At 46.2% G+C, this 22,432-nt stretch overlaps 1 protein-coding gene and 1 long non-coding RNA gene across 2 annotated transcripts in view; one reads left to right on the top strand and one right to left on the bottom strand.

Moving 5' to 3' along the window:
• Positions 1–4,055: 4,055 nt before the first annotated feature.
• On the bottom strand, positions 4,056–19,064 carry LOC139041063 (uncharacterized). Its single transcript, XR_011495577.1, has 3 exons — positions 18,933–19,064; positions 12,689–14,245; positions 4,056–4,538 (listed from the first exon to the last, which is right to left on the bottom strand). It is a non-coding gene; the product is annotated as an uncharacterized lncRNA (long non-coding RNA).
• The window catches only part of MARCHF4 (membrane associated ring-CH-type finger 4), a 104,738-nt gene continuing 100,734 nt past the window's right edge, over positions 18,429–22,432 (top strand). The window contains exon 1 of the mRNA XM_014852490.3: positions 18,429–21,175. Coding sequence (XP_014707976.2) covers positions 20,657–21,175 — 519 coding nt within the window. The 5' untranslated portion in view covers positions 18,429–20,656. The remainder of the gene's footprint in view (positions 21,176–22,432) is intronic.

Genomic DNA, 22,432 nt, shown 5'->3' on the forward strand with positions numbered 1-22,432 from the left:
CAGCCACTGTGGAAAACAGTATGGAGACTCCTAAAAAAATTAAGAATAGAAATACCATACACTCCAGCCATTCCACTTCTGGGTATTTATCCAAAGAACACAAAAACACTAATTCAAAAAGATATGCACCCTTGTGTTCATTGAAGCATTATTCACAATAGCCAAGACTTGGAAGCAATCCAAGTGCCCATCAATGGATGAATGGAATAATGGACTATTACTCAGCCACAAAAAAGACAAAATTGCGTGATTTGTGGCAAGATGGATAGACCTTGAGGGTATTACACTAGGCAAAATAAGTCAGACAAAGATAAATACTGTATGATTTCACTCATATCTGGAAGATAAACAAATACATAGATAAGGAGAACAGATTGACGGTTACCAGAGGCGAAGGAGGTAAGGGAAGGGTGAAAAGGGTAAAGGGGCGTGTATGTATGGTGATGGATGGAAACTAGACTATTGGTGGTGAGCCCGATGCAGTCCATACAGAAGCTGAAATAAAATAATGTACACTTGAAATTTATACAATGTCATAAACCAATGTGGCCTCAATAAAATAATTTTTTTAAAATGTTGTTCTGTATGCTCTCATTACCTCTGGTAAATTAAATGTGGCTGCAAATTCTTTGCTACTCTTACCTCTGAGAGGTGGAGTCTAATTCTCCTCTTGGGTCTGGCTGTAGTGACTGAATTGACCAATAGAATGTGGCAGAACTGATGTCCTGGGATTTCTGAAGCTAGGTTATACTCTTTTTGCATAGTCTTGTAGAATCCTGAGTCTCGATGTAGGAAGTCTGACTAGTTTAGAAGCCACCATACTGGAGAGGTTACTTGTAAGCACTTGACCATCCCAGCTGAGTCCAGAATTCTAGATATTTGCACCAGAGCAAACCAAGTATCAGCAAGTAACCTGTGTCAACGCTAAATGGAGCAGAAGAATCACCAGCCAACCCTTGCCCAAGTTCTTGACCCATAAACTCATGAGACACAACATATACAGTTGCTGTTTTAAGCCCTAAATTGTAGGGCAGTTTGTTACACAACAGTAGCTGACCGGAACATTACCTCTTGTCTAGAGTGTCATAACAGAAGCTGTGAGGTACAGGAGAAAGCATTAGAGTTGCAGGAAATGGAAGAGTTGGGAGCTTTCACAAGGATCTTCTCATCAATTGGTAATGACTGATGATATTAAAAGTAGCAAGGTTTACAGTTGACATGTACTTTGAGGCAGATAAAAAGGCAAACCAATTCCAACTCCACCACATTTTGAGAAAAAGCTTTTTTTAAATAATTGAAAACCATGGAACATTTTTAATGTACTATACACTGCACTAAGCCCTTGACACAGATTTTCCTCATTTAATCCTCAACAGACTCCCTGTGAGTGGCTGCCGTTATTGTCCCCATTTGGTAGACAAGGAAATGGAGGCTTCAAGAGGTTCAATAACACACCCCTGGTCACAGAGCTAGAACTAGGATTTGAGTCCTTGTGTCTGAGCCTGCCCATTTGGTCACAGGACTCAGCTCCTTTCCTCTGCTTCTGAGTGAGGGTGATGCTCTCATATCAACTTGCAGAAAGTGCCCCTTTGCCAAGGGCTGGGTCTGGACACTGGACCCCACCAGATCCTTTTCCCCACCAGAGCCGACTGTATAGATGTCTCCAAGTCTATAAAATCAGATACTCTCCAATCTCTCTCCCAGGTCTTAGAAGCCTGTGGTTCCTAAAATTGAGCTGTGGGCCTGGCAACATGGACAATGCAAAGGAAAACGAGTGATTCCTCTGAGCCCAGGACTCAGAGTGCCTTTCCCTACTCAGGGACCAGACACCTGGAGGGACTGGGTCAAGTACCTTGGCAGGAAGGTCCCGAAGGGAGGGATCATGTCTAATTCATCCCTGTACCCCTAGAACCCAAAACAATGCCTATCCCCTCAGGACATGTTTGATGTTATAAAAGAAAGATCCTCAAATTACAGTGGCCTGAGCTGAGACCTCAGCCCTGAGACTCTCAAACCATTTCAGAGAGCTTCCCAGAGGAATGCCTTACTCATGTCCAGGAACAGGGTCATGAGGTTGTTTCGCTCTGCTTTATCCCTGAGCCACTGCCTCAGCCATTGACCTTCATGACATTCCTACTGGGTACCACTGCCCCGCAGCTGCCCCTGATTCTACTTCTGTGGTCTCAAGGGAGGGGATGCGGCTCACTGCTCTGCTGCTCAGTCCCAGACAGGTATCAGCTGCTTCCCTCAGCCACTGCAGCATCACTGAGACCAGGCTGTAAACCTTAAGAAGATGTTTCTCAAAATCGGGGATTAATGGACAAGATTATGAAAACAGAATTATCAAAAATTCTTGCCTCCCATCAGGCTCACCCTTCAGGTCTGTTTCCTTTCTTGGCTCCTGGCTTGCTTCATGTGACAAAGGGCAGCCCTCCCCCTGCGCCAACATGCACTCACACCAGAAACATCCCAGGGCTGTTCCTGGCCTTAGGGCCCCAGCTAAATAGCTATCCTACTCTGGAACAACAAATACTTTTTCTTTTCTTCCTAGTATAAGTCTCTCCTCCTTATATCCTTATAGCTAGCATCCAATAAATTCATGCCAGGATGATTGACATGGGAGTATCCATTTGTTTCAAGGACAAGCCCTTTCCTCTCCCACCTCCAGGGTGTGTCTGGCCCAGATAAGACAATCATAGAATGGTCTGACATTAATCCATTTCTTCAATCGGATTCTCCAGTCTTATCCACGTGTACCTTGATAGCGAATGAGTTGTCTGACCCAAACCAAAGTACCCACCCTGATTTCAACCAATAAGCCCTACACCAAGCATCCTCTTAAGTATTCAGAGACCTTCTCCTTAATTCCAGAGCCTATAAATTCTTAGCACAACTCCCAACCCCATGAATACCACCCTCCCCTCCTCTGGCTGTTGTCTGGTCCCTAAGCCCAAGATCATTAATCACTCTGCTGCCTGCCAGGCCGTTTCTGTCAGCAACTGTTCCCTCTGACGCTCGCTGTCCATCTCTGTCCCTTGCTGCAGCCTCTGACAGAGCAGAGTGGAGGCTCACACCTGTCGGCATGGGGTGGACGAAATCAATCAACAAGGTCATGAATCTCTCCCATTGCCCTTCCCTGGCCCCCACCATTTCATCCCTCTACTTCTCAAGAGCATGCCAGGATTTTTAATTTCCTTCTAGAATTGGCCAAGGGCAAGTGATGGCAAGAGGAATTGGGAAAGAATTTAGGGGAAAACAACAACAATAATTGGAGAGCCCTGCAGAGCTTTGAAGCGCTCTGATGTCTGGCTGCAGTGAGCATACGGGAAAGTTCTCCAACTTGGACCAAGGGGAAGAAAACCTAAGTGGAAGTGCAAAGGAGAATCAGAACATGATGCTCTGCTCATAGGCCTCTTTGCCTTGTTTTCGTTAAAGCCTGCTGCCTGATTTCTTCAAGGCCCTGGCCATAGGGCTTGAATGAATCGAGGGACTGGTGTCTCAGTAGGAGGCAAAATAGTAAAATAGGCCACTCTCGTCTCCTCTGAGCTCTGGGCTGTATTCCCTCTTTGTGCTAAAAGAAGCAGACGCAAGGGCCTCCCTTCCACTCCCAGGAAACCTGCCTTAGCAGTGACCTGCTGGGAAACACGCTGCATCCTTTGTCATCTAAAACCTGCATGACTCTAATGGTAGGAATTGCAGGCCGGATAAGAAGGGAGGGTGTCCTAGGCAGTGGGTAGAGGAGATATTTTTAGGCAGCCAGAACCTCAGAGAACCCATCAAATCATACAGGCCCGCCCACTCCACCTGTGTGTCAGCTTTAAATTTGGATTGAATTTTTGGTGGCACAAAAGATTCTGTGCCTCCTGCCACTGGGAGGGCCCATTCTCCCACTCTGCTGTCTCCAGTTATTCCGCCCTCCAGCATCCAGCTGGCTCCAACTCAGCCCGAAGGAGAGCAGGCAGTGGGACCAGCCTCGCCAGACTGGCCATCTGTCCCAGCTGAGGGTGAGGGTCTCACCCGTCCCAGGGCTTCCCAGGGCCACTGACACAGCTGCTCCAGAAAGAAGACTGTTTTTTTTTATTGTGTTCATAATAGTTTACATCAATGTGAGATTTCACTTGTATGTTATTTCTTGACTGTACCACATAAGTGCTCCCCTTCACCCCCTGTGCCCAGCCCCGACCCCTTTCCCCTGGTAACCATTGAACTCTTTTCTTTGTCCGTGGGTTTGTTCATATTCCACGTATGAGTGAAATCATCTGGTGTTTGTCCAGAAAGAAGATTTTAAAGCTTGTGTTCTCATGGGTACCACTAATATGACTTGGATGCTGAGAGAGTGATGTCTAGCACCTCAAGAAAGCCAGGCCAAGTTCCCAGTCTCTGCATGGACCATTTCAAAAATGGGACCCAAAGCCAGGTGACGGAGGATGAACATGGGTTGAATGGTCAAGAGACGTGGCTTCTGGTCCTGGCTCTGCCACTTGGTTAATGTATGACCTTGATAATCATCTCCCCTCTCTGGGCCTCAGTTTCCTCCTCTGTAAAAAGAAAAAGTCAGATAGGATGTATCTAAGTTGCCTTTTAACTCTTTCCTTTTATGGATCCAATATCATCCAATATGATGAAATATCTGTATGGAGCATCCAGGCAAAATCTTCAGTGAGTCAGTGGAATTTGAAATTGCGACGTGTCCATATTTGAGGCCCATACTTTCCTTAATTTTATTAATATTTTAGCCAGAAATATTTTGTTATGTTTGGGAAAGTTGGGCTTTGGGAGGTTAGGTAGTTCCTTATTCTACTTTATTTGCTGGTATAGACACAGCTAAAGGGTTGAGATTAATTTGGGTGGACTGGCATCTGGAGTACCCATATCTCTTGTCTGCTCTGAGGTGACTTTCTGATGCTAGCGGCTCTATCCTATTCCATCTGTATCAGTAGGTCACTTTTTATTGCAAGGGACAGAAAACCCAACTCTGATGGACTGAAGCCAAGCAAAGAAAATGTATTGTCTCAGATGTCTGAACTATTGTCACTAAAACACATTTCTTCTCTCTCCTCTCAGCTCTGCATCCTCTGTATTTTCCCAAGTCTTAGCTAGGATGTCCCTTTGTGATCACAAGAGAATATCCAGAAACTCCCAGGGCTACACATACTTCCATATTGAAGTCTATGTCCGTTGGGATAATTTGAGCTGGAAGCAACAGAAAAACTGACTCAAGTTAGCTTAATCTATAAGGAAATTTTTCACCTCACACAAGAAGAGATCCAAAGATGTGATGAGATCCAGATTGGTTAATTAAGTGCCACAAAAATGTCATCAAGAAGCCAAGTTTTTTCTACTCCTTCATTTTCAGTATCAATTCTTCTCTTAGAATGGCTCCCCTCATGGTCATATATGGCTGTTGAAATTCCAAGTGTCATATCTAGACGTTGCAATGTGCAGGAAAAGAAGCAAAACTACCTCTTCTTCCAACTGTTTATGCAGCAAAAGGAAATGTTCCCCAGAATATCCTAGAAGACTTCTCATGTCTTATAGGACAGAATTGCCCCATTTGCCCATTCCTCAACCAGCCACTGACAAGTCGGATAAAACTACCTTGGCTAGCTTAGACCAGTGGTTTTCAACCGGGGAAGTTGTCTCTCAGGGACCATTTGACAATATCCAAAGACATTTTTGGTTGTCACAAATGTAGTGTGGGGGTGCTACTGGCATCTAGTGAGAAGAGGACAGGGATGCTGCTAAGCATCCTAGAGTGCACAGGACAGCCCCCACAACAAAGAACTATATGGTCCAAAATGCCAGTAGTGCTGAGGTTGAGAAACCCTTGCTTAGACAGTTACCTGGGTGGCATGGTTAGTGGAGAGTCAACCATAACGTCTTCTACAATGTTCTGTCTGGAAAACAACAGCCTTTGTCTCAGCGTTTCTAGCAAAATCTCACTATATTTATTGGTCTGATTGCATCACACGTCCTCCCCTGAACCAATTACTATGTAAGGAGAATGAGATGCAATGATTGGTTTAAGCTGAGGTCACGTGTTCCACCTCTGAGCCAGGAATGAATGATCCCTACCTAAGGACATGAGCTGAGAGTCGGGGAAGAAAAGGTGACACCCCAGAGAGAACTGGGAATGGTAATCAAGATGAGGTGAGTGGATGCTAGGCAGCAAAGACAACAGATGCCCACCACCCGACTCCTCTCACCAAGAGACTGCAAAGGCAAGAACTGTGTTTGTACTTGGACTCAAAGTAGCAGCAGCAGCAGTGGGAGGTCAATGGGACTGTCTAGGAACACTCTGGGCTGGTGCCTGTGCATTGCTCATCCCACGTGGAGGGTAGAAGTCCTGTGGCTTTAATTACCTCCATCCTGGCAGCACTTCTCACCTAAGGAGATGCTCAGTCAACCTAGCAAAGTGAAGGGAGGAGGAGCAGAGAAGGGAGAGGAGGAGGTGGCAGCTGAGAAGGGTGCAGAGAGAGGGAGAGCTGGGGCGCAGGTATGTTGTGTGTTCCCAACCCCAGATGACGTCTCTGCCCTGGAGCTGAGCTCTATGGGCTGCATCACCTTGGCCCCCTTGTCTTCTGGCTTCCGATTGGTTTTGGTCAATGGTCAGCATCATCAGGAGATGAAAGGAAGGGAGGAGAGAGAGATTCGGATATTTATTTTTCCTGATTCCTCCCTGTTTTGTCATAGTTCTGCCAGTGTCTACATCCCACTATGACTAGTGCTTCTGTTGAGTGGTTCCCCTTCCACAGTGCAGCTTTTGTTTAGGTTTCACAACGCTACCTCCTCCCTTTGCTCCTTCAGGTTGAAAGGTGGCTTTAACTCCCTGATGTTACCTACTTGAGTGACTCAACACTCCCCATTGGTTCCTTTAATTTTACCTACACATCTGCATATAGTCCCCTCACTGGAAAGTCTCTGAGTGTGTTGGCTGGTACACCCAAGGATGTTGAACAATACAACAGGCAGGTGGCAGGTTCAGGATCCCCTCATGCCAGAATGTCATACCAAGATATCTTGTGCCTTGATCACACCCAATGTTCCATAAGCCTAAAGAATAGCCTTTCACACTGGTTCTTTAGGACTGAGCCTTTTAGGGAAGCCTAATAATTAAAATGATGGATTCAAGAGATATTCTCCCTCTCTCCTTCCTATTGCCAACCTCCATTCTCTATTCTCTAAGCAAGTAGCAAGTGCACTAACCATGCTATATTTGATAAAAGTGCCTACTATTTCTTGAACACTTAAGCCAGACACTGTGCCAAGCACTTTATATGCTTCATTTCATTTAATCTGAATAACAAATTTATGGCTTAGATACTACTGTTTTCCCATTTTATAGAGGAGCAAACTGAGGCTCAGAGAGTTAAGTAACTTGCCCAGGATCAAACAGCTGATATGTGGCTGTGGTGGTTAATACTAGTGGTCACCAGTATTTCTGATTTTCTTCCCCTTCCTGGATACATAGAAAACTATATTTCCCATCTCTCTTTGCAATTGGGGAGGGTCTTGTGACTAGTGTTGCCAATGGGTTGTGACTTCAAGTAACAGAGTACTCCTGGGTGACACATTTCAGAGTTGGCGTGTGATCTTCAGTGCCCGATTCCTGTGCCACCGCAGTCATGGGAGCGTGTGTTGAGACGGGGGTGCGATAAGATTAAAGCAGCCTGGACTGCTGAGCCACTACATGAAGGCAGCTGCCCTGCAGAGTCACTCAGACCTGCACTGACTTGATGGAAAGCAAAATAAACTTATTTTTTTCAGAAACGGAAAATGTGGTGCTGTTTGTTACTGTAGCATAACCTAACCCATCCTGACTGAAATGGTGGAGGAGCTGGGATCAAAACCAAGTCTTTCTGAACCAAAAGTCAGTGTCCTCAACCAGTGGCAATACTGCTTCTCCCTGTCTTGTTATCCAAGAAGATCTCTTGGATAAAGTTGTGGCCTTGGAAAGATGAGAGAAAGGGGACCGAGAAAGGAAAGTGATACCCATGAGGACTCTTACTGGAGGAATAAAAGTGTTAGGAAAGAGGTTAGTAGAAAATCATGCTTATCTTTCCTTTGTTCACCATAGCAATAAAAAAAAAACAAGGAAAATAAAAAATAGGATTCCTTAGAAAAATGCTTATAGTTAGGGCCTCCAGGATTTTAGCTCATGGCCAGGGAATTAATTGTGGCTGCTCTTCATTAAAAATAATTTTGCAGCCCATCTCTAGGGAAGCATAAGTGGGAATGCTCTCTGCTTTGGAAGAGAAACTCTGAGCTATGGCTCTTCTGCCTGCCAGCAGACCAGAACCTCCATTTGGGTCACTGTCTGCCTGTGTGACTTGCCTTTTCGTGGTTTGATAAGACCATTTGTTGGCTTAAGCCCATTTCTTAATCTTAACCTCCTTGTTCTCTCAGCCTTCTATCCCCCATAACTGCTAAATCCCAAGGACAGAGAAGCCCAGTCTCTGTATCTAAGTTTGGAAAGAACCCAGGTAATGAGACCAGTGTCCCCATATCTAAAGCCACTTTGTGTAATAAATCACAGTCCCCCAAAGTTACTAGGAAACCTGAGTTTAAAGGAGTTACACTGGAAACTGAGATAAAAAAATGACCTCATTTTCTTGACTGAAGAAGATAATACTTTTTATTGAAAAAAAATTAACAAAGAATGTGGCACCCCTTGCACACATCTTCATATACCTATGGATCTGAACATAGAGTGCCCAGTCTTACCCATATTCCCAAGCATGTGGACATGGGTCCCCAAACTGGGAACAGCTAGGAGAGGATTTGCTAATTAGCATCATGTTTACACATTTATTGTCAACTCTAATTACTTGTTTATTAGAACGGAGGCTTCCCTGTTTATTACAGTCATTATGGACTGTCAGTAAGAGATAACATTCTTGAATTTCACATGTATGTGTGAATTGCACAAAACTTGCCAGCCTTTGCTAGGACCAACTCTCAATGAAAATGTTCAGAGAAGATAACTCTCGAGGAGGCATGGGATTTCATTTCAGCTAATAAGGAGTAATCCTGCCCAACAGAACTGCAAACATTCTCCTAAGCAAGGAATTTGCAGTGAGATCCTTCTAACTTAGAACTAATCCATGCTTCTCTTCAGCAGTGTTAATGCTGGGCTCTTCCTTGGTACGTGTGTTTTCATTGCCCTCTGACCACAACCCTCTAAGGTAGGAATCAAAGGTCCCATTTTCTAGATAAGGAAACTAAGGTTCAGAGAGGTCAAGTGACTTGCACTAAGGCACATGCCTAGGATCCATATCCAGGCCTTTCTTACTACAGAGCCCATGCTTTGTTCGTGCTGCACACACACACACACACACACACATTCCACCCTCACACACATTCCCACATAGGTGAATTGGAAGAGAACACTGGTTGGGCTAGTTTTTCTGGGGTACATAACTGCCAGGGTGCATATAAAGGGGAATTGCTGGGAGACAGGACCATGACCGGAAGGTAGAGTCTAGAGATCAGGAAAGAAGAGCAGAGGTATTCCAGCGTGTTAAGGCGGAGATAATGGTGATGGGAAAAGTTTGTGGTGTTTGCTGAGGAAGTTAGAAAACGCAATGCCTGGCTGGGAGTTTGGAAGACCAAAATTTGTTCATTTGGCTGTTGTGGATGGGGTTGGACTACCAGGACATTAAAAATCATTAATTCTGTTTCTGATTATATTTAGTTCTTGTTTTTGCAGATGCTTGGGGGCAGGCAGAGTTTGTGGCACATAAATGATGCTGTGTGATGATGGCCTCTGGCAGTGTGAGCACAAGGAATTGAAGGTCACCAGGGTCACAATGGGAACAGCCAACTGTTACTGAGAGTTAACTGTATGCCACACACCGTGCAAAGTGCTTTATATTAATTTTCTCATTTAATCTTTATATCAATCTGCCAGGTTGATTTTATTTTGTTTACAGATGAAGAAACAGGCACAGAGAGGTTAAGTAAATTGTCCACAGTCACACAACCATGAACTATCAGAGTCAAGACTCAGTGCCCCACCTTATCTGGAATAAGAGAATTCTGAGACACGCCTATGTACCAAGCACTCTTCACCGGCCTGGCCCCAGTCTATGAGAGTGCATCCTGGATTTCAAGAGGCAACTTTGCGTTTTCTTGCTTTTTTGTATTGAGGTATTTACTTATACATAGTAAAGTACACAAATCTTAAGTGGAGGGCTGAATGGGTTTGGACACAATTAAATATCCATGTGTCAACTCTCTATGTCAATAACTACTTCTAATCTGAAAAGATAAAAATGATTAACATTGCAGGAAGTATAAAATTTTCTTTTATCTCCACGTAATGTTATTTAGAACACGGTGTTACAGCATGCACATGGATGGTATCACATACATCTTGTTGTACTATATAGAACCCAAGTCTCCCCTATTTTGGAGGGTATGTGAGTCCAGATGCTCGGGGTGTATGAAGTATGAGGGTGTGTGAAGCTTTCTTTGTGTTTATATTAATTCCATTTCACATCACATGCACAGATAAACTCTTGTGCTATCCACGTAGGGGAGACTTGACATATCCTGTGAATTCCCCAGGAGAAAGAGGGTATATAAATTCAAGGTTTTATTATTGCTATGTATGTATCTAAAAATCAATATTTCTATCTGTCTGGCTATCGATCTACAGGTGCACATTGGGTATCCATTTAAAACAGGCCCTCTTTAAAGCCACGTTGCATTGTGGGCTCTGTGTTAAAATAGGTTACATGTACATGGCTAAAGTTTGCAGTCTGCAGTGTGAGTATCATTGTACACACATGAACTGGGGGAGTTTGCAGTATTAATACAGATTACATTTCTATTTAAGACTATGTAGGTATGTGTACATCTCGGATGCCTATAATTCGATGCATAGTCACATGTCACTCGAACAAGACGATAGGTTACCAAAGACAAAAGCCCTCAAGTCCTGGGAGCAGATGTGGGGTGGACACATCCAAGGCACATCCAGCAGAGCCAGGGGAATCTTCACTGAGACTGCCTCTTCCTTTGTCCCAACCTGGCTCTGAGCAGACAACTACCCTCTCAGCACAACTGAGAAGGGGCTTCTGTCTATCGTGTCCGCTGCAGGCTTTTTGAATATTTAATAATACCATTTGCCTTCCCAGAAAAAAAGCTCAGAGAAGCCACCGGAGGTGGGCAGCAGGGCTGTGGCTGACACGGAGCAGGCCGGCCAGTCATTCGCCTCCAGGAGCATCCCCAAACTGAAAACCCCAACAGATGGCCCTGGGCTGAGGATGTGGAATAAAGAGGAGGGCATGCAGGTGGTTTCAGGCACCAGTCGGGAGCTTAGAGAAGAAGAGGAAGTGCTGAGCTGGCATCAAGTGACCATGGCATGCAGTGAGACAGAAACCAGAGACTTAGTTTCCACTCACATATAGGAGCTTGGCTCGAATTCAGGCTACTGCAGTGTATTTCATGGAATCGTGGAGCTAGAATGAACCACATTGCTCTTCTGATCCCAAGCAAGCATTTTACAGACTGTGAAACTGAGGCCCAGATTGTAACCAATCTCTGAACTCATACAGCTGACCAGTGGCCAAGCTGTTTGTATAACCAAGACTCTGCATTCTTGGAATGGTTAGGGTTTGCTGCAATAAGAAACAGTGCCACATTTTCTGTTTCTTAACACAATAAATGTTCATTTTGCCTTTCGATCATGTCAGTGCAGGTCTGAGCGACTCTGCAGGGCAGCTGCTTCCATGTAGTGGCTCAGCAGTGCAGGCTGCTTTAACCTTACGGTGCCCCCATCTCAACACACGCTCCCATGACTGTGGTGGCACAGGAATCGGGCACTGAAGATCACACGCCAGCTCTGAAATGTGTCGGCCCAACCTTGTCACTTGAAGTCACAACCCATTGGCAACACTAGTCACAAGACCTTCCCCAGCTGCAAAGGAGACAGGAAATATGGTTCTCCATGTACCCAGGAAGGGGAAAAGAATCGGAAATATTGGTGACCCCTGGTATTAACCACCATAGCCACATATCAACTGTTTGATCCTGGGCAAGTTATTTAACTCTCTGAGCTTCAGTTTGCTCTTCTATAAAATGGGAAAACAGTAGTATCTAAGCCATAAATTTGTTGTGCGGATTAAATGAGATAAAGCATATCAAGTGCTTGGCACAGTGTCTGGCATATTATAAGTGTTCAAAAAATAGTAGACCTCCAGTCCACTCCCTACTCAATAACCAGAGTGACCTTTTAAAAAATAGAAATCCATTACCTAACATCCTTCAGCGGCTTCCCAGCTCACTTAGAATTAAATGCAATCTCTTTCACCATTGTTACACGACTCTACATGACGTGATTCTTGTCCTCCTCTCCGATTTCGTCTTCCATCACCCCTCCCCTCTTTCCCGAGCCTCCAGTCATACTGGCCTCTCGGTTCGTCTAACGTGCTACATAAATTTCATCTGAGCTCTGTGCTTGCTGCCTTCTCTTGACTGGAACATTCTACCTCAGATCTTTGCATCGTTAGTTCCTTTTCACCTCTTTGATCTAAATTCAGGAAGCCTTCCCTGACCTCACCGTCTATTTCCTTCCAGTATACACACGCTAGTGGGTCATTCTCTATCACATTACCCTGTTTAGTTTCTTTATAGCACTTATCACCATATGAAATTAACTTATTTTATTTATTTGCCTACTTACCTGTTTTCCACACCAGGATGTGAATTGTGAGAGCAAAGCCTTCATCCGTCTTACTCCCTATCCCCAGGAGTGGTCCAGACTCCAGTGGTGAATGCACAAACCTCTCTCAGCACGTTTTCCACATCACTCTGTTGCCTCTTTTTGATATTGATTTGGAACTTGCTCTTTACTCACTCATATCTGGAGAAGAATATCAACTCGTAGCAAGGGAGTGGCCAGCCCTACTCATGTGGCACCTGAAACCAGAGGGTGAAGTTCTGGCTCTGAGCTTGGTCTTCTAAGCCAGTGCTCTCCACGGTGGAGCTCAAGTGCCGCCTGTTTCAGATTTGCCCAGGGAACTAGTAAAAACGCATGTCTCAAGTCATGTGCTAGATACACTAAGTCAGAATCTCTGGAGGTGAGAGTCCACCTGGGCACCTGCACTTTCAACAATAACACAAGGCGATCTTTAAGGCAAACTCAGGCTTGAGAGGGACTCTCCTCGGTCTTAAGTTCAGCCCACCAATTAAGCATGCCAAAATACTCTTTCCTGGTGAGCTCTCACGTTTACACTTGCATTGTCTTGTGGAGGATCAAGCTCTCTGTCTGGGGTCACAGTAGAGTACCTTGGGGCACAGGAAGCCTGGGCACAGTGACTGATATTCTCAGTGCCTTAGTGTATGTTACCAATTCCTGTGTAACAAATTACCCCAAAACTTAATGTGCTTCTCACATTTGGGGATACTTTTCTGCTCAATGGAAACTCCTTAAGAAGGGGGGGGGGGTAGAATGACATGAGTCAGGAGCAGAAATAGGAGAGAAAATTAAAATCCATTTCAAATGACCCCTTATTAGTGGCTCAGTGAAAGGCTTGGGTAAGGAGGAGGCTGGGATACTGGTTAAGAGGGCGTTGTAATGTTGCTCATACTTTACTCAACAAACATGTATTGAGCACTACTACATGCCATCACTGACGCAGGCACATGGGATAAAAATGGACCAGAAAAACAACTCCCTCCTCCATGGAGCTTAAATTCTAGAAGAGGAAACGGAAGGAAATGATGCTCGCATCTCCCTCCCTGTCTGAAGCATTTCCTTCTCGTGAGTTCTTAGTCTCCACCAAGTCCTCAGGTCCAATGAGAGGTTCCCAAAACTTTGTCTCTTCCAAGCTTTGCATACCGATATCTACTTGAAATGCTTATGTGCAGGAAATAGACTCCGGGTGAGAAGTAGATGTCTCTGTGTACATGTGCTGGGGGTGAGGGCTGTGACAGTGTACAGAGGGCTTAAGATAACTAGATTTATCTCACAGCTTCTGTAGGTGAGAAATTCAGGCACAGCTTAGTGGGGTCCTCTGGTTCAGGTTCTTTCAGAGGCTGCAATCAAGATGTCAGCCAGGGCTGCAGTCATCTCAAGGCTCCACTGGGGAAGGATTTTTCCAAGCTCACTCACATGGTTGTTGGCAAGATTCAGTCCCTTGTGAGCTGTTGGCCTTGGTTCCTCACTGGCTGTTGGCTGGAGCTGTCCTCAGTTCCTCACCACATGGGCCTCTCCATAGTGCAGCTCACAACATGGCAGCTGATTTCCATCAGAGTGAGAGAGTGAGAGAAGCCAGAGAGAGAGGGAGAGCAAGATGGAAGTCACGGTCTTTTGTAAGTGTAATCTCATCACTTTCGCTGTATTCTATCTATTAGAAAGAAGTCACTAGGTCCAGCCCACACTCAAAAGGAAGGGATTACATAAGGGAAGGAATACCAGGAGGTGGGGATCATTAGGAGCCTTTGTAGAAATTGCCTACCACAACTTAGCCTGAGCTTTGAATTATCTTTTGACATGGTACACAGTATGGCAGACAGAAAATAACTGTGTGGGGATTCTATGTGGCACCTGGAAGTTTGATTTAAAAAGCAGTGTTGCATCATAAGAAAAGCATAGACTTTAGGTTCAGAGAGGCCTCTGTTAGAATCTCAGCTTTGGCATTTGCCAACTGTATAACCTTAGTTTCTCCAAGCCTCAGTCTTCTCCTACAAAAAATGTGGAAAATGCCTACCACCTAAGGAGTTTTGAGGATCAAAAAATCACTTGGGCAAGGCTCTTGTTAAAATGCAGATTTCCAAGATGCTCCCCAGGAAATTCTTATTCAGTAAACTTGGGGTGGAACCCAAGAATTTCTATGAACAAGTGCCCAGGTGTAACTAAGTACATATGAGAAAGATGTGTGGCTCAGTACGTGGTGGCTATTAATAATGTGCATAATAACAGTAGTTTTGAAATTATTCTTGAGGAACTATATGTTTGAAGAGAGTTGACTGTGATATAGTAGAAAGCAAACTGTATTGAGGATTGGAAAATATGTAAGTTCTAGATCTCGTCTGACACTTCCTTTGCTGTGGGATCCTAGGCACAGAGCCACCCAATCTTTGTGGACTTCTTTTTTTTCAGCCTCTGTAAAATGCCTTCTAGCCTGAGTACTCTCAGTCTAGGTAAAGAAAAAACAATCGCAGCTAGCATGGGATCTTTTTAGGGCTCCCCTGGTTGGAGAAACCAGTGTAACAGCCTCCATTATAAGTCTTCTCTGAAATTCTGCATCTCCTAATATTTCTTTCTGAAGACTATTCCTGGAGCCTCTCATTCCTCTGCTCTTCCAATTCATATGACCTCAGCATCTCCGTATGTAATGAAATATGTCTGAAAACAACCTCGTTTAAAAGAATAAATCTATTAAGGAGCTGAGAACTTTCTGGCGTGAAATGAAAAATATTGATTGCTTCTCACCTGTTAGCAATGAAATCCCGTCCAGTTAATTAACCTACTCAGAGACGGAGTTTATTTCTGCCCTTCACCTTCAGTTCCAAATCTTTAAAACCATTAAAACAAGTACCTGGTCAATGAATAAATCTTCTCCTAAAGTGGCATTCAGAGCCTTCTGTGATTTGGCCCCTGCCTACCTTTCTGACTTGACTCCAAGCTACTTACCTTCAAGCACCTTCCACTCCAGTCAAACGGAAGAACGAAAGTATCCAGCGTTCCCACTGCTGGAAATAGGCTTCCCTCCTCTGAATTCTACATGCGTATTTTAACTCAGCTCCATGTCACTTTTTGAAAACGTTTTCCTGTAGCTCTGGCATCTCCACCTCCCCCTACCTTTCCTAATTGCTGCCAAACCATAAGCATTATATCCCTATTCTAAATATTCCCCAGACGTTTTATGCCTTTGTAGCATCTATCATTTTATACCTTATATTATGATTATGTACATATTTATAGCACTAGACCCTTGAGGATGCAATTCCAGCCAATTCATTGTTCTGTTCTCCACATTTTCCAACACAATGCCTTGCCTATGATTAGTGTTCAGTAAATATTTTTTTAATGCTTAAATGGAGACCCGTTGATTTAATGTTTTCTTTATTGTGGCTTTCACTCTTGGGGCTCACAACCACTGTTTCATCATTAGTGTAAGGAGAATCTAACTCAGTGAGGTGCTTTTCAGGATTTACGTCAGATTCAAAACAGGAGTCTCAAGGCTTTCAGTCTTTCTGAAGACAATCTTATTGTTACTTCCCATCCTTAGCAGTTTTCTATTTCTAGAAATCTTTATGCTTTCAGTGGAAATGTTGGGAAAGACAGTCTTCTTTCTATTTCTTTTTTTTTTTTTTTTTGAGGAAGATTAGCCTTGAGCTAACATCTGCTGCCAATCCTCCTCTTTTTGCTGAGGAAGACTGGCCCTAAGCTAACATCTGTGCCCATCTTCCTCTACTTTATACGTGGGATGCCTGCCGCAGCATGGCCTGACAAACTGGACAAACTGTGCCATGTCTGCACCCGGGATCCGAACCGGCGAACCCCAGGCCGCCCAAGCAGAATGCACGAACTTAACCCCTGCGCCACCGGGCCAGCCTGAAAGACAGTCTTCTTATGAATATTGCTTCTTTCTATGACTCTGAATATAGGCTTCCTATGGCTTTTCTATCTTCTGCCCCAATTTACTTGCATGACACACTGGGGACTAGCATTTTATGAGCACAAAACCCTGAAACTCAATTTTAGGTAAAGCAGATGTTCAGTCATATATAGATCACTCACATGTATGTGTCTAGGTTGAAGGGGAGAAATATGGTAGCTTCACTGAAACAAAAAGGCCATTCATTCATTCACTGTTCATTTTCTTGATCACCCACCAGACGTTAGGCACTGTGCTATGTGCTGGTGATACAAATATAAATACTGGTCCCTGGCTTCAAGGAGCTCTGAGTCTTGTAAAGGAAGATGAATGTATAATGACATCATTATTCTAGAGTGTGATTTGCACAATGTTAGAGGCAACACAGGGTGATGTGGAGCACAGAGAATTTTCTTTGAGAGCAAATGGATTTTTCTTAAACAAAGAAATTCTCTTTTGTAGTACAGTGGTCATGCTGATATCAATAATATATACATTATTTTGTAGTTATTAACAGCATCAGTGTCATCTCCAAATCACTCACCTTGGGCCAAGTCTCAACAGCCTTGGTGGTTACTGAGGCATGATTCAAACAAGCAGCCACACTGGGTCAACCAAGACCTGGACTTAGTTCCTTGCTCCTTAGAGCTTGTAGGAATGAATCAATCAAGAAGAGAGCAGCAAAGAGGTGGTTTTCTTATGATTCATAGGGCTTAACTTCATGCCAATGATATTTTGGTGCAGAGATTTTGCATGCTGCTCTGTCTATGGCTCCAACGTTTCTAAAGACATTACCACAGCTGTGTAGATGACTCATTGGGATAGCTTGTCCAAGTTTATGACCCTGGAAGGGTATGTGTGTGTGTGTGTGTGTGTGTGAGACAGAGAGAGACAGAGAGGAGTTTATGAGGAAAGGCAAGAAAGCAATGATGCAAATACTGAGTGTTTGTACAGACCACTTCAAGTTTTCTTCTTTGTCTTGCTCTTTACATTTGGGGACAGTTTTCTGCTCACTAGCAGCTCCTTGAGAAGGACAGGGTAGGGTGACAGGAGTTAGAAGCAGAAATAAGAGAGGAAATTAAAATCCATTTCAAATTACCTTTTGTTAGTCCCTCAGTGAAAGACTGGAGATATTGGTTAAGATGAAGCTGTAATATTGCTCTAGATTCTTATGACTTACGGTTGAAAGAGGTCTATGACTTGGACTTATGATGACTGTGGTGATGTTGACAGTGGTCATAATCCATTCAATAAATATGTATCAAGCACCTATGATATGCCATCACTGACGTACACACATGGGATCAAAATGGACGTGCTCCCCCCCCCCCCCCCATCTCTGCCTTTGGAGCTTAAATTCTAAGAAGAAATTGACAAAAATGGTGCTAGCATCTGCCTCCCTGTTCAAAGTATTTCCTTCTCGTGAGTTCCTAGTCTTGAGGGTCTTAGTCTCCAGCAAGTCCAAGTGGTCAGTGACAGAATCACAGTACTTTATCTCTTCCAAAGTTTGCAGACTGATACCTGCTTAAAATGTTTATATGAGGAGGGAAATGGACTCTGGTTAACATGGGTAAGTCTCTGTGTTTGTGCATTGAGGGGGGCGGTGACAATGTACAGTGGGAAGAAATTCTACAACTGTACTATCTACACTGATACTTTCCACTAGGGAGAAATGCACGAGTTAGTACCTGAATGCTCCCCTCCACCCCACTTGACTTTCTCCCTCTTCCTCCACTCTGCTCCCTCCTCCCTTCCTTCCTAAATCCCTCCCTCTACTCCTTCCTTCCCTTTCCCTTGGTCCCTCCCCATCCCCTTCCCTCTCACAGTGCCTCTCTCCTCCTCTCGCCCCTTTTCCTCTCGACCCCTTTCCCTCCTCCATCCCTCCGCGGCGTCTGCGTCAGGCCCTCACTCCCGTGACGCGCGGTCTGGGTGGGAGCTGTCCACTCGCCCGGGGTGCTGAATGCAGCAGCGGCGGCGGCGATAGCTGAGAGCCTTCTCTGCTCCAAGAACCTTGTTTCCAGTCCGCGGACGGTCAGCTCGCCGCCCCGCTACCTCCCTCCCAGCGCCACCCCTTTGGGAACTGAACCAGGGGGGCAGCAGCCACGGCGGCGGGTGCTGAGCAACGGCGGAAGACGAGACAACACCTGGCAGCAGCCTGGAATCTGATTTGCTTCCTCTCGCCTTTTATAAGAGATATATTTATATACGGTTTGGGGAGTCGCGAGGACCAAGCCGGAGCCAAGTGTTGGCTGCCTCCCACCTCGGCCACACTGCTTCTTTTCCCCCTCCCCACCTTCAGCTGGCAGAGCAAACAAGCCTTACCTCGTTGTATCTGCGAGGAGAGGTAGCAACAGCGAGCCCAGCCAGCCAGAGGCAGCGGAGAGGAGGGAGGGGCGGGGAGGTGGGGGCGCAGCCAGCCGGCCGAGGCTGCCCTTGGTGGGGGTAGCCGGGGCAGAGCTGCCGTGAAGACCTGGCAGCCGCCCTTCTCCGCCCCCACCCCTCCAGAAGCACTCTTTCCTGATTATTTGAGAACTGAATTATTATTCTACTAGTATTATTTCATTTTTTCTCATCCCCCCTCCTCACTCCCCAGCCGCCCCCACCTCTACGCCTGCCTGGCCTCTGGTTGCATGGCAGCGCTGCCCGGGCGCGGGGGCTCAGGGCTGGCCCCCCGGGAAGGAGGAGGAGGAGGAGGAGGATCATGAAGCCGGGAGTCGCGGCCGCGCCGGACGGCGAGCAGCAGCCAGAGGACGAGCCGGAGCAGCCCCCGCCCCGGAGACACCGGGACGCCGAAGAGCAGTCGCCGCCGCCGCCGCCACAGCAGCGTCCGCGGCCGCGGGCAGATCCGGAGCAAGAGGAGGAGGGCGACAACGGCCCAGAGGCGGAACAGGAGGAGAAGGCGAGGCCACTCACCCCGGACCTGCCGATGTCCTGGACCTTGCCCCTCGCCCGACGGAACCATTGATGGAGCCAAGAGGAAGGGGCCACGGATTTACAGACAGCCGCATGGGTGGGCTGGGGGCTGAGATCATGTAACTACTCCTTCCTCCTGTCCCCCCCCACACGCCCCTCCTCTCTGCTCCCCTGCCGCCCGCCCCCCCCTCCCCCCCCCCCCCCCCCGTACACACACCCTTCCTCTCGCCAGGATCTTAATGCTCAGGAAGAAGGCGGCTCAGCAAGGGTTAAACCATCTTTTCTTTTTTCCCTCTTCCTTTCCCCCTCCCCAGTCCCTTATTTTCCCACCTCTAGTCTCCTAATTGGCTTTCCCCTCTTCTGTGCAGCCCTTTGGCTGCAGAGGCAAAGCACAAGCCCCTTGCCCAGTTTCACCTGAATCCCTTCCTTGCGCCCAACTGCTCTCTTCAAAGCAACTCTGGTGCTTCTGGGGGTTGATTGCCCCAGTTTTCTGCCCAGGAGAATTAAAACTTCTCCCAACCTCCTGTCTTCCCCCACTTAGCACCCCGGATCTGCTACCTGAGAAAGACTATCTTTTCTCTCTTGAACATACAGTCCTCAATTCTTTCCTGAGCTAGTTTGCTCTAAGCCTGGCTCAGTCCACTCCAAATTTGAAATATAACCTTCCCCACCCTTTTATATAAAAGAGAGAGATTTTCCACTGCCTAGGAATTTGAGAAGAACCCAATCATCCTCTTCCGGGGAACTTTCTAACACTTATATCTTGATCCCAAGGCCCTAACAGCCCATCCTCAACATTTTTTTCTATCTCCCTACCCCTACTGGTGCCCCCAGGTCAAAGGCAGAAAAGAGACACCCTGAGCAAAGCCTGAGGTCTGGGTAGGAGGAGGTCAGGAAAAACTTTTGTTGTTGTTGTTGTTGTTGGACTTTCCAGGTAGAATTCAGAATCAGTGACTCACAGTTCTCAGTCCTGGGGGCAATTTACTTGCTACTTGGAGGGGGTGTAAGAGGAGCCAGTGAGAAAGCAGACTCCCCTCATAACACAGACACGCTGTGGACTCCCCAAAACCATCCTATCCTCTTCGACAAAGACTCCACCTGCCCCTCCTGGGCTCTCTGCTTCCACTGGGCACATGCTGATGCCCCTGAGTGGGCTGCTCTGGTGGTGGTGGTGGTGCTGCTGCTGTGCCTGGTACCCCTGTGGATTGTGCGCCCCGGCTCCCCAGATGTTGCGCCACCAGGGTCTCCTCAAGTGCCGCTGCCGCATGCTCTTCAATGACCTGAAGGTTTTCCTACTGCGGCGCCCCCCTCCAGAGCCCCTGCCCATGCACGGCGACCCCCAGCCCCCCGGTTTGGCGGCCAACAACAACACCCTTCCGGCTCTGGGTGCCGGGGGGTGGGCAGGCTGGAGGGGCCCTCGAGAAGGGGTGGGCAGGGAGACCCCTCCTCTGCCACCTCCTCCACCTTTGCCACCCTCTGTGGAAGATGACTGGGGTGGAACAACCACAGAGCCACCTGCCTCACTGTTCAGCAGTGCCTCCTCAGATGACTTCTGTAAGGGGAAGGCTGAAGATCGCTACTCACTGGGCAGCAGCCTGGACAGTGGTATGAGGACCCCGCTCTGCCGCATCTGTTTCCAGGGGCCAGAACAGGTGAGACCCTTTTTCCCTTCTCCTGCTTCCTTGTGGTATCTCCCCAGGTCTTGCAGATTGCTACTTGCTTGCTTGCCCTGGGAAACCATTATACTGTCTCTAGCATGAGGACTATAAGTTTTAAGGGCTCCTCAATGATGTTTCTTGTGGTTAAGTTTGCCCAAGAAGTGTCTGGTTCCTGGTGGAACCTGTTTGGTGGCTCAGCTGTACCCAAGTTTTTGCATTTTCCTTCCAATGCTAGTGTTTTCAATTCAATCCAAAAATTCCATAAGCATCCTCAGAATAGAAGATACAGAATTCAGAAGTGATGAAATGAAGGAACTTAGTGGTACATTCATGCTTGTTGCCAAGATACCCTTTTTTCTTATTTGTTGTTTCCCCAGCCCATCCTCAATCCCAGATTACAACTTCTTCCCTCTCTAAGAGTGCGGGCATCTTGTCCTCTTCCCCTGTTCTCGTAGACTGAAACCCAACAGGCCTGTGCCTGTTCTTTCACTTTGAGACTACCCTTTCCTGTATTATGTTGATATCCTCAGCAGTGTGTTTTAGTCACTGAGGAAGAAATGGAGAGGAATTCTAGGTCCAAGAAGACTATACAGTTTGCTAAGACACTTCTTGGTAGATTCAAGTTTTTCCTAGGTTGAAAGCAAGTATGTAAGTGAGGTGAGAGTGAGTTTAAGGGATATGAAGAAGGGAGTAGGGAATCTTGTCATATCTACTCCCCTTCTCAGGCTTGAAGCACAGAAACTTAGAATGTCCCTTAAACTCTCTCCATCCAGGATAGGGGATGCCAAGTACCTCATGGACCAGCATCTTCCCAAGTCTGGGCCTCTCCCTACCCCATTTATTAAGATTTTCACAGACATCCTCACCCCACCCCTTCCAGCTCCACTTCTAATGTAGTTTCTGCAATGCTGGATAGCATGTGTACATTCTCCAAGAGTCATGAATCATGGCAACACTTTCCGGAGAATCCCAGATAGAAAGGGCTCACCTGAAAATCTGATCTAGTTAGTGATGCTGGAGAAGGGAGCTTCAGTTGCACCCTGGGGAGGGGTATATGGTCACTCAGCCACTTCTTCAGTGGTTTCCCAGAAGTGGAGAGAAGACTTCCGGGTGCTCCTTGAACAAGATGCAGTGCAGTAGGATGCCGGACTGGTGCTCTGAGTGGCTCTGGCTCTTGCTGAGGGCTTGCTCTGTGAGAGGCAGGCTTAGCTGACAATTTCATTCATTTTGTCTTTGCTCTGAATGGGCAAG

The sequence above is a fragment of the Equus asinus genome, chromosome 19 (genome assembly GCF_041296235.1).
Source record: "Equus asinus isolate D_3611 breed Donkey chromosome 19, EquAss-T2T_v2, whole genome shotgun sequence".
In the NCBI taxonomy this organism is placed as follows: Eukaryota; Metazoa; Chordata; class Mammalia; order Perissodactyla; family Equidae; genus Equus; species Equus asinus.